Genomic DNA, 14,959 nt, shown 5'->3' with positions numbered 1-14,959 from the left:
TTTGACTAAACAGATCATTAGTAGTGTAACGGACTTTGACAACCCTTTTGATTTTATTTTCCTGTTTGTAGGTAGCTATAGCTTGGTTTATTAGTAGTAGCTTTGTTGATTTTGTAGGTCAGTTTTTTAGGTCTGTTGTTTCATTTGGCAAGGACAAGCTAGCTACATCTATGTACTTCAACAAATACTCACAAGTTCTAACTGTTATAACATGTTATTATTGTCTATTTTGCAGATAGCTATTGTGTTGTAATAACAAAATTACTGCAAAAATTTTGAGGTGCTTGCATAAATGCTGTGGTAAGTCAAAATCAAGCTTGACCCTTGACTCCTGAAAATAGCCGACCCTACTCTGCACGGTGCTTATCGATCGATTGATAATTATAAGCGTGTAGATGCAAGAGCCCACGCGCTTATGTATCAGTTGATAAGTGCCACGCGAAGAGCAGGGTCTGCTGGCCACGCTAGATATCCTGAGAATTCCAAGTTGTGCTGCTTGGTGTTAATTGTGGTAGCTAGCACTTAGAAAACGAAGCGTCTTAACTTAATAGAGATTGAATATAGGATATTGGAGTGCCATGGCATCGCGTTTCATGACTAGACTGTAGCAGAGATGGACAGTGATGTGTCTGCTGATCGCAGCAACTAAAATGACTGTGTATGGAGCTACGTATGTGCCTTTGTGTGTTCCACAACTATTACTACTGTACTGTTTGATATGTGCTATGTGTTTTATGTCCATGTAGGCTTGCTGTCTAAGTCAAGGGGGCAGATACTCTGTATAGCGGCAGTGTTACATGTCCTATTTCATTTGGATACTCAACACAACATCCCAACAGAGATTGCGGATAAAGTGGTACAGGTGGCTATAGACTTTGTTGAATTATGCAGAGAGCATTTAAAGGGTCTGAGGTGTGAAATTAAGTCAATTTTAAGCAGCGTTTTCTCAAGTACTGGCTATCCCTACTAGTGCAGTATGTCAGAGACAACATAGCAGAAGCTGGACACCCTGATAAGGTCTGTCAGAAGGCGACCAAGTGTAAAGAAGCTGTAGGAGAACGTGACAACCTCCCTGGAGGATGTCACAGAACGGGTGCTCAAGAGGGTAAAAGAGACCACCCGCTGGAATTTCAGAAGTGCCATGAGGAACAGTATCTCTTCAATGTTGTCTATTATGTTATAGATTTTATAACAAAGTGGGTTGTTGTTTTGTGGTGGTAGGATCCAAGATTTTACAAGGGGGGAAGTAAAAAGTGCGGGGAAGTAAAAAGTAGTGTTAACTACATAGAGCAAGTGCACAATGTAAAGTTGACAACTGACACCTCAATATATCTGTTTTTTATGCAGCAGATGTTGTGCAGACCATTTTCAAGGGGGCGCTTATAATCAATAAGTGCCACCAGAATAAAGTAGAGGTTTGTCCACGTGGAAGTACAAGCATAGCTATTATACAAGAGAACATGTATTTAGCTACTTGGGCCCCGGAGAAGGTACATGTGGCATAGAGGACCAATTGTGTGTCATAGGGTTGTTGTTGAAGATGAATAGTCTCACGTTTGTGATGATTTTGTGGATCCATTGCTTTTTCCATTTAATACACCTATCATTGTATTGCTCACTATTCCCTTTCCTCTGATATAGGTTTAAGGATTATTACACATCTGTTTCCCCATGCACTATGGGACATATGACAAGTGTTCATTTATAAAGTACCCAAATATTTTACCTTGCTGTACAGCATTAAGACATACTAGGTTTTCCAGTACAGTAGTAATTAATATAAATCCAGTATGTTAGTATGGAGAGTGACCATTGGGGTGTCCACCATAGCCACATATATGCTTGATGGGGGTAGTGCAACAATACCTTGATAGGTGCGTATTACTAGGCAGTTGGAAAACAATGAACTAACTGAACTTGAAAAACTGAAGGTGACTACCACATAAATAGCCTCACCAATACTCGAAATATTTATACCACAGCTGAGGAGCAGCCAAATTTTTGAATAACTGTAGCACAATGCATTCATTTACAGTGGAACCTGTCTTAGTGACACCACCCCATTTAGATTTATACAATTCCGAGAGTAGTGGGTGCACACTTAACCAAAAACACCTTAGTAAATTTAAACCATTACACTGTTGTACATTTGGGTGAAAATTTTTATGAGTCACGTGAGAGTCGTGTGATAGGCCATGTTTTGTTGCGAGACGATACCGAGATGTGGAACGTACCTGACTTAGAGTTCTAAATATCTTACATGGTCCTTCGAACCGGACTCGAACCAGCGACCTATGGATTCACCCCGTAGCTAGAATAGGAAGTGAAATTCGACAGTCACCGCTCGATCTTATTCCTAAACGAGAATTCCTTGGTACCGGGTGAATGGTACCCCGAGAGGCGAGTGAAAGAATTTGTTAAGTACTGATTGTTGCGTTGTTTTCTATTTAGTTGGTGCTCTCTAATTAGAGAGCGAAGATCCGCAGAAATCCTGGTGAAGAGGACGAGTAACCATGGATACGCCAAAGCCAAAGTCAGTTGTATAACAGTAGTTAATACATAATGTCAGAAGTAGAGATTCTTAGTAGAAAGAAAAGGGTTCGGGGTGGACATAGAGGTTCCACAAAGCGCACTATCACAGAACTTTATGAAGCTATTGAATCCACTGATGAAGGGGAAGCAATCATAACAAAACTGAGACAGTGCAAACTAGCACTTGAAGAGAAACTAGAGACAGTGAAGCAAATTGATGATCAGATTTTAGAATTGGTCCCAGATGAAGAGCTTGATAGTGAAATTGAACAGGCAGACATTTTCAGGGAAAGGGTACAGAGGTCCATAATAGATGCTACAAATGCTATCGAGGCCAGGAGAACAACAACCCTTAGTACCCCAGTCACCCTAAGTAGTGAATCTTCCACGACCACCACTAGTCTCACAAGTGATACTTCAGCAGTTGTCAGTGATGTCCCGAGCAGTAGTTCTGCAACTGTCACCAGTGTCCCATCAACCGTGGTATCTTACCCAACCACCTCTGTAGTCACTAGTACTGTTAGTACTACCCCAGCAAGTACATCACCAGAAGCTCCAGTCACAACCAGTGTATCATCCAGCACTCCAGTGATATCTATAGCTCCACCTACTGTTTCGTTGACGTATACTAGTAGTATTGCTGGGTCTCTTCCTTTTAAGCTACCATTGATTCCTCCTCATACAGTTGCCGGTACAATGGCCCCCTTCTCACCTAGTGTAATGACAACACCTGCCTTGCCCCTTGTGAGTTTGCCAGATACAAGTGTCAGCCCCCTTGCATATCATGCACCACTAGGACATGTAACTAAGGTGAAGTTACCAAAGCTTACACTTAAACGGTTTAATGGTGATCTCACAAAGTGGGCTACATTTTGGGATTCATTCGTGTCTTCGGTTCATAGCCATCCTGGCCTGTCTGATGTAGACAAGTTTAATTATTTAAACACACTGTTAGAAGGTACAGCAGCAGAAGCAATATCTGGTTTAAAGTTAACTGGTCCCAACTATGGTGAGGCTGTAGCCATATTGAAGAGACGATTTGGTACCACCAAGGAAATAGTGAGCAAGCACATGGAGGCACTGGTTAACATTGATGCGGTAACCTCTCAGTATAATCTTAAGGGGTTACGTCATTTTTATGATTTGGTAGAATCACAAGTGAGAGGACTGAGTGCACTAGGAGTCTTAGCTGAATCTTACGGAAGTCTGTTATCACCCATCATTATGGGTAAGTTACCACAAGAGTTCCGACTCATTATTAGCCGATCGGTGAGAGATGATCGTTGGCAGCTGGATGAACTGATGCAGTTAATAGATACTGAGATTAAGGCTAGAGAGAGGGCTGCAAGTATTGCTAGTCAAGGTGGTAATAGTAATCGACCTGCCAGAGCTATGAGTAGGAGTTTCCCTACTTCTTCAACGCTAATGGCGAATGATTCCTCTCCAAGGTGCTCATTCTGCCGTCAGGGACATGCATCTACCTCATGCAAAATGGTGATCGAGCCAGCAGAGCGTAAGCAAATACTTAAAAGATCTGGCAGATGTTTTGTATGCCTGCGAAGAAACCACACTAGTCGTGAGTGCCGATCAACACTGAAGTGTTCTAGCTGTGGCGGCAGACACCACGTTAGCATCTGCACTGGAGAGGTGGCGAGAAACACTACCAGAAGTTCTACAACTAGTGTCACTGGTCATTCAACACTTCAGGCCCAATCATTGGGGTCAGTAAACTCTAACACACCTACTACCACCTCATTACAATGTGCCAGCTCTAAGGTGCCAGTACTGCTGCAGACTGCACAAGTGGATGTTCTCAATCCTGATAACTCAAGTGTATCAATGAGTGTTCGAATATTGTTCGATAGCGGGAGCCAGCGGTCGTATATTACTGAGAAGCTGAAGGAGTCATTGTCATTGACCCCGCGCAGTTCTGAGACTATGTTAATTAATACCTTTGGGTCAGACAAGGGGAGCAAGCAGTCTTGTGATGTAGTTGCGGTTAGTCTGAGTTTGCGTGGTGGTGGAGTCCTCAAGCTATACTTCTTGTCAGTGCCACAAATTTGTGAGCCTCTTTCCAACCAACCGCTATCATATGTGTCCGAGCATCATAGACATTTATCTGAATTGGATCTGGCAGACTATTGTTGTACTACCGAACCTTTGGAGGTGGATATGCTGATTGGACTTGACCACTATTGGAAGCTCGTCACAGGCAAGGTGATTCATGAAGGTGATGGACCCATAGCAATGCAGACTCGTCTTGGATGGGTGCTCTCTGGCCCAGTACCTGGGCTGTCGTGTCAGACCACATGCAATCTCGTATCAACTCACTTGCTAATGGTTGATGCATACATGCCAGAGGAATCTGGACAGAGTTTGGACAGTACCCTTAAGAAATTCTGGGATCTCGAGTCCTTGGGAGTAAACCAAGACACGCCTGATGTTTATGCAGAGTTTGAGAGGCAGATATAATTCAAGGATGGTAGGTATGAGGTTGCTCTACCATGGAAGGAGACTCATGGTGCGCTTCCTTCCAATTATGAATTGTCATTGAAGAGGCTTACAGGATTGCTGAGAAGATTGAGACAGTTGCCTGATGTATTCCAACAATATGACAAGGTTATCCGAGAGCAACTTGATAAGGGGATAGTGGAGATTGTGAGTGACAAGGCAATCCAGAACAGCTTGGTCCACTACCTACCGCACCACCCTGTTGTTAGAGAGGACAAGTCAACAACCAAACTAAGAATTGTATACATGCCTCTGCCAAGAGCAATGGTTCTTCCCTAAATGATTGCCTATATGCTGGACCAAAATTTGGTCAAAGTATAATGGACATTCTGTTGAGGTTTCGCACTCACCGTGTCGCACTGGCAGCCGATATAGAAAAGGCTTTCTTAATGGTATCTGTTGCACCACATGACAAAGATGTTCTTCGCTTCCTCTGGGTTGATGACATCAAGAAGGCGTGGCCAAGGGTCACAACATTTAGATTCACACGAGTAGTATTTGGTGTGTCTGCGAGCCCATTTCTCCTGAATGCCACCATAAAGCACCATGTAGAGAAGTACAGAGAGAACCATCCTGAGTTTGTGAATCTTTTCACACGTTCCATTTATGTTGATGATATCACCTATGGTGCTAGTGATGAAGAAGCAGGCTTTGAACTCTATGGCAAGTCAAAGAAGGTGTTAGCTGAAGGAGGGTTCAACTTAAGGAAGTTTGTTAGTAACTCCCAGAGCCTGCAGAGTTGTATAGAGTCAAGTGAAGGGCATGATTTAGTTGAAGTGAACTCATCAAATAGTAGTAGTGTAGTTGAAGAAGACAAGACGTACACAAAAGATGTCTTAGGTAGAGCACAGAGCAATGAAGGTGGAGAACAGAAGATACTTGGAGTAAGGTGGAACTATGTACAAGACCAATTGGTCTTTGATTTGAGTGAACTAGCTATCACTTTGAGGAACATGGAGCCAACGAAGAGACGTATAGTGGGTATTGGCTGTAAGTTCTATGACCCACTGGGGTTCATTTCACCTATCACTGTCCAGTTCAAGATGCTATTCCAGGATCTATGCTTGAGTAAGATTGATTGGGATGAACCACTAGCGGGAGAGTTACTGAGCAAGTGGAAGTCATTAGTGACTGGCTTTCATAGTGTCATGGTCACAATTCCCAGGTGCTACAGCTGGAGCTTAAGTAAGTCCTCTGGTAATATACTTTGTTCGGATTTTGTGATGTGTCATCTCGAGCGTATGCTGCCGTGGTGTACATGAGAATTGAGACAAATGTGGGTAGCTCAGTGGAATTTGTAGCTTCCAAGACTAGGGTCTCCCCGGTTGAACGACAAACTATTCCTAGGTTAGAATTGTTGTCAGCACTACTCCTGGCCAACTTAATGGCGAGTGTACTCACTGCACTTGAATGCGAGAAAACTTTTAGTTCGATAACTTGCTTCACTGACTCCAAGGTTGCTCTGTATTGGATTCGAGGCGTGGAAAAGGAATGGAAACAATTTGTTCAGAATCGTGTAATTGAGATAAGGAGACTCGTGGCGGCAGATTGCTGGCTTCACTGTCCAGGCAGGGAAAACCCTGCGGATATACCATCAAGAGGAATGACTCCCTCAGAGTTAAGAGGTAATGTCCTGTGGAGGCATGGACCAAGCTGGCTTGTTGATTTGAGCAGTGAGTCTAACTTAGTAGAGGAGGAGGAATTAATCATGCCAGAAGCATGTGCTGCAGAGCTGAAGGCAGTGCAACCTAGTAGCTCACACATACTTTTGAGTTCTAGTGAATCAACTGGCCTTACGCATGTGATCAAACTGGAGAACTTTAGTAAGTTTAGCAGGCTACTGCGAGTAACCGCATATGTCCTCAGGTTTGTGAACCAATGTATGTCAAGGTTACAGAAGAACAGTACCTCCCTGCCCAAGGAATTAACTGCGTCTGAAGTTATGAATGCTGAAAACCTATGGGTAAGGGAATCACAGAGGGATTTAGGTAACCATAAGAATTTCCCAACCTGGAGGACGCAGTTCGGTCTTTTTCTTGATGGGAAAATATGGCGATGTAAGGGCAGACTTGGTAATGCCGACATTAATGCCAAGCATCCTGCTTTGTTGTGCAAGCTACATTACTTCACTGAATTGGTGGTAAGAGATGCCCATGAGAGGGTTGGACATAATGGAGTGAAGGAGACCTTGACGCAGATTAGAGCCAAGTTTTGGATTATCCGAGGCAGACAATATGTGAGGCACATCCTGTATCAGTGTGTCGTCTGTCGTAAGTTGGAAGGTCCACCATGTCCAACGCCACCAGCTCCATCTTTACCAGAATTCAGGGTAAGAGAAGCCCCTGCCTTTACATACACGGGAGTGGACTTTACGGGGCCGCTGTATGTTAAGAGCCATGAGATAACTGATGTTGGTAAGGTCTGGATTTGTTTGTATACCTGTTGTGTCACTATAGCCGTGCATTTGGAACTTGTACCTAACTTGAAAGCTCAAACATTCATTCGGAGTTTTAAACGATTTACGGCACGAAGAGGCTTTCCCCGTAAGCTAGTTTCTGATAATGGAAAGACATTCAAGGCTGCTGCCAAGACTATTGAGAAAATATTGAATCAGGCAGAAGTACAGCAGTTTACAGCAGGGATGGGCTTAGAATGGTGTTTTAACTTAGAGAAGGCCCCTTGGTGGGGAGGCGTGTTTGAGCGAATGATAAAGAGTGTGAAGAGATGTCTGCGTAAGACAATTGGCAGGGCGAGATTGACGTATGAGGAGTTGATGACGGCCTTAACTGAAGTCGAAATGATAATCAACTCCAGACTTTTGTCATTTGTGTCTTCGGAAGACGTAGAGGAGCCACTTACTCCATCTCATCTTATTGTTGGCAGGAGAATACTCAGTTTACCTGACTCGAGCTTTCAGCATGGAGTGAATGACAGTGACTATAATGTGCAGGTCACACACGATTCCCTGAGTAGGAGGATGGACCACCTCAACAAGGTTCTCAACCATTTTTGGAAGAGATGGAAAACAGTATTTGCTGCAGCTCAGGGAATGCCACCGGTATAGTGGTAATGGTACAACTGATGATGTTGTACGAGAAGGCCAAGTGGTACTGATGCACAATGAATCTTCTCCTAGAGGATTTTGGAAAATGGTGAGAATACACGAGTTGATCAGAGGAGGAGATGGTCTTGTAAGAGGAGCCGTATTGAAGGTGCCATCAAGGGACACCCAACCAACTTTACTGAGACGGCCATTGAAGTGCTTATACCCGTTAGAAGAATGTTGTCGGGCTAAACCAGTAAAAAATGATAAGAGTAATACAGTCCAGTCAAGAATCCCCAGTCAAGTGCAGAATGCTTTGTTGACAAGAATGTTAGTAACAACACTAGTGACCCTCGATCTAAGGAGGATGCGTCCTACAGTCAAGTTCAGCCAAGTGGTGTACGACCATCTAGGAGAGCTGCTCAGAAGGCAAATAGTTTTATAAGAGCAGTGATGACTGAAGACATTGACAGTTCCAATGGATCAGAGGATGACCAGTAGACTATTATCAGTATTATATAACGTTTGTGATTTAGAGGTTCTTTTGTTGTTGTAATTTGATATCCCCTTGTTGACCAATATGTGGTCAACGGGGGAGGATGTTGTACATTTGGGTGAAATTTTTTATGAGTCACGTGAGAGTCGTGTGATAGGCCACGTTTTGTTGCGAGACGATACCGAGATGTGGAACGTACCTGACTTAGAGTTCTAAATATCTTACATACACATTAGGCATACATTGTAAAAGTTTTCTATGCCTCATTTCTATTTAATACCCAGCAAAATTCTATTTAACACTCAGCAAGTTGCATGTGTTCTTTTCCACTGAAGACATTACTTGCTGGTTATTCCAACAGGTAGTATTTTGATGTAGTATGTAAGTATCTCATCTGCCATCTGTTTAGTAAGGCCATCTAAAGCCACTTCAGGGCAAAACTATTTACTGGGGGTGACCAGCTTACTCGGTATATATTATGGTCTGTGAAAATTTTTTTGTTCTATTCAGGTCCCAGCTGCGATGCTCGAAGAAGAGGGAATTAGACTCACTATACCCTGTGGAGGTTTTCTTCTGCCACAAATGATCTGGTGCAGATACACTATGTTGGTTATGGCTCACAGTATGATGAATGGAGACCCCGTAGTGACATCATTAGTCTGGATGAGGTGTCCATTCAGCTAGAAGATAAATTTTCATTGCATAAAGAGCTGGCATTAAGGATAAAAACATGTTTGTCTAGTTGAAGACGATCCAGTCTCTATCATGAAGGTTTGGGATATACAGGATATGTTAGGTATGTCTCAAGGGGTATTGAGCATCGTTCAATACATAAAACTGGTACACAATTTGGAAAACTTAGTAATGTGATTAAATAAAATACATATTACATAACTGTAAATACATGTTACATAACTGTCTCATTTGTCATATATTATACCGACTTGAGTGATATACACTAAGTAATAGTTAGTTGTGGGTGATTTCGGCATCACATGTACGGCTATTATGTCCTAAGCTGTCACATCTAGAGCATTTTATTACCTTCAGTGCTCGTTCATATCCAGTGTCTTGTAGATGCTCGACATGATTTCTTTTTGACATAATTTGTTTTGGTGCTTCCAAACTCTGGTAGTTGTGTTTGGTGCTTTTAGCAAAATCTATAGTTGTTGCATCATTTAGTTTTTCCATGCCTTGTAGGGTAAAAATAACAAGGCTTTTGTATTTCAGCAAAAACTCTGTAACATGCATTGCAAAAATGATTTGAGAACGGCTATTGGCTTTTAATACGTATGTGGATTGTGCATTCAGAAGATCACCTGCTAGTCATGTTTTTGTACTCATGTTGAGTTCAGATCTTCACGATCAGAAACCCTATGCTCTTCCCGTACAATGTCTACCATATGCAGATCTTAAAGAAGTAGATATGTGACGATTGATAGCAGACTTGTGTAGAACTATGGTGTCTTTTGGAATGAAAGTTTCAGGTATGTATTATGAAATTTTCCAGACTAAGTTTATTTCTCCATTCTCAGGTTTTGTAAGTGATTGGGAATTTAATTACCTTCACTTAAAGGGATACACACGTCCCCTTTCTGTGCTACAAATTCGTTCAGATGTGCGCAAGAAATACAGCAAGCTATCTTCTAAGAAACTTTATGCTATGCTAACACCAAAAAGTATGTATTTAGCATAGAATGTGTATGTTTAACATCATGACCTCATCAGGACATCCTGATGGCAAATTTGTTGCTGAGATTGTTAATCCTGTTGTAGATGAAGCGTTTTTGAAAGAGATATGGTGCATGAAATCACCTGGTGTATCTGAAGATGAATTTCCTTCCGGTATTCACACAACAACACTGAAGTTGCCCCCTCAAGGAGGATACGTCATTTGGGAATGGTTTTGGGTTGATGATATTGACCATGTATCAGAATCTTCTTTGAAATATATCAGAGCCCTTAGTCCTTCATTAGAAAGTTCCAGTACAAGGAGTTCACATCACAGCAACAGTCCTGAGCAAGTCACACTTCACAGTGTTGTTTTTAAGTGCATCGGTTGTACACATGTGCGCAAAAGACAGGATGTTCTTGAAGAAGTCAGTGAACTTTTGAGTAAAAATGAGAAAGTGCCTGTCAATATCTATCCAGAGCCGGAAAACAAGAAAGACAGTCAGGCTATAGCCTTCAAGTGCTATATTAGAAATGAATGGCATGTTATCGGGTACATAGTGACAGAGGTTCTCAATGCTGTACACAATGCAATGAGAAATATTGCCATAATAGAAGTGAAATTTGCATGGGCACAATTTGTAATAAGTTGGCCACGTTCAGGCCCCGGATTCTATGGAGGGACCATCATCATCACTAGGAAGGGAAAGTAGTCCAAAGAAGTGTGCCAGTGTCGCAATACCAAGTGATGGAAATCTTTATACTTGAGCAGGCAATACTACGGTGGCCCTAAAGGTCGCACCATGCGCCAATATCCAAGCGACATCATCTATGCGACGATCGACGGTTTCTATGTGACAGTAGACGATATCTATGGGACGATAGACGATAACTATTCAACGATAGACTATGACTATGAGATAATAATGATGCGATGATTGCCGATCATCACGCGACGGTGACTATGCGACGGTTGACAGTCATGATGCGATGATCGATGCAGCCAGGAGGTGAATCTGAGGCGGGTGAATCGTGCTGTAAATGGAGCACCCTACTTTAAGTCACGTGCATGATACTAACGCCATCGCCATGTGCTGCAGACTACCTTTGTGGGTGGTCATATTGCTTCTTGTCACTTGCAACATTTGCTATGCTATGTCAAAGTCAGATCCTAGAGTAGATGGTAATAACACATTGTATGCTCACCATGTAGCCACTAAGCCTAGAGTTGTTTGGCATTCTGTGTTATATTAGTTTCACCAGGCCAGCCTGTACAGGTTGGTCTGGCAAAACTAGTACCTTGTCCCTGTTAATTGTGTCTTAATCAGTAGTAATATTATAATCTATGGTCTTGCTGATCAGCTCATCAGTGAATGATTGAATGTATGACTCAGTAATAATAACTATACTAATTGTTGGCTGATAACACTAGGCTCTCTCATGTGAGGTATTTAGTGTACGTAAAGATGAAACACTGTTCTGTTGGTCGACTATTCAAAATTGACCACTACTTGATGCTTAGTAATAATTAAGCCTTTAATTTCAAACTTAGTTGTGGTACCACTTATGTGCAGCTATTATTGAAGGTGTGGCATTACGGTATGTTTTATATTTGCTGTGTTTTATCAAGAAAAGAAAAGATACCCATGTATGCCTCAACTTGACCTTTATTTTATTATGAACCACAACAGCTGTAAAGAGGGCATGGCCTATAATCAAAATTGATTGGAAGCATAGTAAGCATTATTTATTCCTATGTAATTACATTTTGTGATTGCATGGTGGAATATAGTATTGAAGGAGGGCAGCAACATAGAATGGATAAATTTTTATCATATAGTTAGATTCACTAATTTTTCAGGTATTCGCGGAAAGTCATATGGCTAAAAGTGATGACTACCAACAATGATCCCAATGTCATCTTACTACAATATTTGCTGTCTGTTTTAGAAAACAATGGTACATTATTTTCTCTTTAAATTCTTGTATATGATACACTGTATATACAGGATGTCCGAGTATTGTACGGTCAGACCACGGTACTGAAAACACTACTTTAGCAGCTTGTCACATGGCATTACGTCATGAGCATGATGATGAATTTAGCGGTGAAAGAAGCTTTTGCTTTGGACCTTCAACAACTAACACAGTTGAGTTTAAATTTCAGATTTTTGGAGCACAATTGTAGATATTGTTAAATTTTGTTGCATGAGTATGGTTGTACCAACTGTGAATTTTATACTACAGTCGTAGTGTATTACTATATTTTGTGTGCATGTTTGTATGATTTGCAATGATGTCCTGTCTTTAGAGAATAGAGAGTTGGTGGGCTCAGCTTCGAAATTCTGTGACGGATTGGTGGATTAATATGTTTAAAGTGAGAATGACTATGAATTTTAAAATGGCATGTATAGAACTTGATTCAAGAAGGGAGCCCCCAAAATACCGTACACAAGTAAGTGTCATAAACATTACCAAGGCACTTTACAGATGTGAGGGTGGTATAGGCATTGTATGGGATATGTTTATGAGCCTCTTCTAAATGAAGCTCTTCAGGACTTCAAGGAACGGTGGAATTTCCACAGAATTCGACTAAACAGAGTAGCAGGATGTCCAGCTGGTGTTCCTTCTGATCTTTACTACCTTCCACAATTAAATGGTAGGTTACGTTAATCCTGAATTTAAATTCGGAATCTTGTTTTACAGGAGTGATGTCATATAAGAAACCACTGCAGTTAATTGTTTGGTCTCATTGTTATATATAACATGCATATTTACCAGAACCTTTTTACCCTGTTGAATTTGCGGCTGCAGCAGATGCAATTCTAGCACAGTTAAACATGAGTTGTACTGACATAACAATTTCAAACTCTAGATTTATTTATTTGCATTTATGTAATGTTATGTCATCATAAGTGTTTTCTAATATGGACAGAACCACAACTACTATTCACTATACACATCGAGTTGTTTTAGTACTGCAGTAATATCTGGACGTTCCATAGCATCCAATTTACAGCATGACCTGCAAACGTCTTGTAAGTGTAGAGGAAGGTGATTTACAGCGGGTGGAGTTGGCACTTTACCACATACTTTTAGCATTATCTGTGCAGTAACTAAATTACCCCATACTCTTTTCTGACCAAAAAGCTCAATCATCAGGCATCCAAAGGAATAGACATCAGCAGCGGTGCCTCGACGATTTCTTTCGTACATTTCAGGTGCCATGTATGGAAATGTGCCTTTAGGATTTGGAGTAACAGTCGTTACAGTAGCCTGTGATACCTCTTTCAGTTTTGCAATCCCCAAATCACAAATATGTACTCCACAAAGGTCATTGGTGATCTGTAGTAAGACCCATCAACTCATAACATCACTACAAACTATATTACAATTATATGTGTATACAGTAGACCTACATACTGGTACATAAATTACAGTATAGTGAGGAATTCACCATGACATTTGATGGCTTTATGTCTTGATGGACAACCACTGGATCATGAGTGTGCATAAACTGGATACCACATGCAATGGCTCTTACAATATTAAGCTGTTGTGTGCCTGAAATCTGTTTGTATAGGTCACTAAAATTATAATATACACATTTTGTTACTAACCCTGGTAATTACTTTCTCCTTCCCAAAAATCATCTCATGGAGACTTTTACCTTCAATAAAGTCCATGATTATAACAATTTCATTTTCTGACACAGAGTAGCCAAGTAGGCTCACTATATTGGGGTGCTTAAGTAACCTGACATTGTATATATGCATATGTTATAATAGTGCATTAAAAGCTAGTTATCCACTTCAGTGCAGCTATTTCTGAACTATCAACGATCATTTTATTTGGATCTTCACCAACAGGGACATTGATCCTCTTCAGAGCAACTTGTTTATTATTCCATTCTGCCCTGTGGACTTTACCAAATGTTCCATGACCAATCATTTCTTTGAAACGTAATTCTTCAAAAGAAACTGATAGATCTTGTAACATGATTATAATAAATTATGAGATATCCAGAAGAATGCTTACCATCGACAGTACTTTTCCTTGAAAAGCGTGGAATGTTAGCTAACACAACAGGAAAATAACATTAGCACATAGATTACGGACAGCTTATTGTGTGCAGATTTATTCTATGACAACTAGTGGTAAGTGTTAATGCTTGTAGCTGATGAATCCAGTACATGACACACATAGTTAATGTACCAACCTTTCACATTGAACACTACAGCTGATGAATCAACAGCACATCTGTACTGTGCAGTGGTAGTGGCATACGCTAGACAAATCCATGGCGGTACTTCAATGCTCTTCCACTCATTCATGAAAGACGATACCCTCTTCTCCCACTTGTACTCCACTTTCCCATGGTTGGGAGAAATCACCAGTAAGGGTGCTGCACTGGTCTCATTAAGTGTTAAAAGTCAGCTGACTGTTAACAAGTTTTTTTTCTGCGTGTAAGAGAACTAATGTCAAGTTATATTGCTGCTCAGCTGGGCTACTAGTTGTAGAGAAATTAGCTGTACACATCAAGTGGCAAATTTTGTCTGCCTGTATATATAGTGTTGAGATGTCTGTTTCATTTTCTAGACCAGTTTTGCATGACAAACAAGTCAGCACGTTCCTATATACTTCATCCTTAAGGTAATATTCCCTAAAAAAATAATCTTATATTGCCTATGTTGCTTGAAGTAAGA

The 14,959-nt window shown here is 41.1% G+C and overlaps 2 protein-coding genes across 2 annotated transcripts; one reads left to right on the top strand and one right to left on the bottom strand.

The window, feature by feature from the left end:
- Nucleotides 1-2,562: 2,562 nt before the first annotated feature.
- LOC136244024 (uncharacterized) lies at nt 2,563-8,587 on the top strand. Its single transcript, XM_066035551.1, has 7 exons — nt 2,563-4,953; nt 5,011-5,190; nt 5,253-6,228; nt 6,282-7,457; nt 7,500-8,101; nt 8,180-8,314; nt 8,387-8,587. Exons 1-7 carry the CDS (start codon nt 2,563-2,565, stop codon nt 8,585-8,587), a joined length of 5,661 nt encoding a protein of 1,886 aa, XP_065891623.1.
- Nucleotides 8,588-13,653: 5,066 nt separating this feature from the next.
- On the bottom strand, nt 13,654-14,640 carry LOC136244677 (uncharacterized). Its single transcript, XM_066036223.1, has 5 exons — nt 14,473-14,640; nt 14,292-14,330; nt 14,065-14,242; nt 13,874-14,009; nt 13,654-13,824 (listed from the first exon to the last, which is right to left on the bottom strand). The coding sequence occupies exons 1-5, from the start codon at nt 14,585-14,587 to the stop codon at nt 13,669-13,671; spliced, it is 624 nt and encodes a 207-aa protein (XP_065892295.1). The 5' UTR covers nt 14,588-14,640; the 3' UTR covers nt 13,654-13,668.
- Nucleotides 14,641-14,959: the final 319 nt, after the last annotated feature.

This window comes from Dysidea avara, chromosome 14 (assembly GCF_963678975.1).
Source record: "Dysidea avara chromosome 14, odDysAvar1.4, whole genome shotgun sequence".
Classification (NCBI taxonomy): Eukaryota; Metazoa; Porifera; class Demospongiae; order Dictyoceratida; family Dysideidae; genus Dysidea; species Dysidea avara.
This window is presented reverse-complemented; position numbering and strand designations above follow the sequence as displayed.

Bases quoted from the DNA above. Each gene is read 5' to 3' on its own strand.
- LOC136244024 (XM_066035551.1), top strand. From the start codon at position 2,563: ATGTCAGAAGTAGAGATTCTTAGTAGAAAGAAAAGGGTTCGGGGTGGA. The intron at 7,458-7,499 runs GTAAGGTCTGGA...GTGTCACTATAG, and splicing joins CCATGAGATAACTGATGTTG to CCGTGCATTTGGAACTTGTA. The intron at 8,315-8,386 runs GTTAGAAGAATG...AAGAATCCCCAG, and splicing joins CCATTGAAGTGCTTATACCC to TCAAGTGCAGAATGCTTTGT.
- LOC136244677 (XM_066036223.1), bottom strand. From the start codon at position 14,587: ATGAATGAGTGGAAGAGCATTGAAGTACCGCCATGGATTTGTCTAGCG. The intron at 14,331-14,472 runs GTTGGTACATTA...CTGTTGTGTTAG, and splicing joins TGTAGTGTTCAATGTGAAAG to CTAACATTCCACGCTTTTCA. The intron at 14,243-14,291 runs GTAAGCATTCTT...TCATGTTACAAG, and splicing joins AAGGAAAAGTACTGTCGATG to ATCTATCAGTTTCTTTTGAA.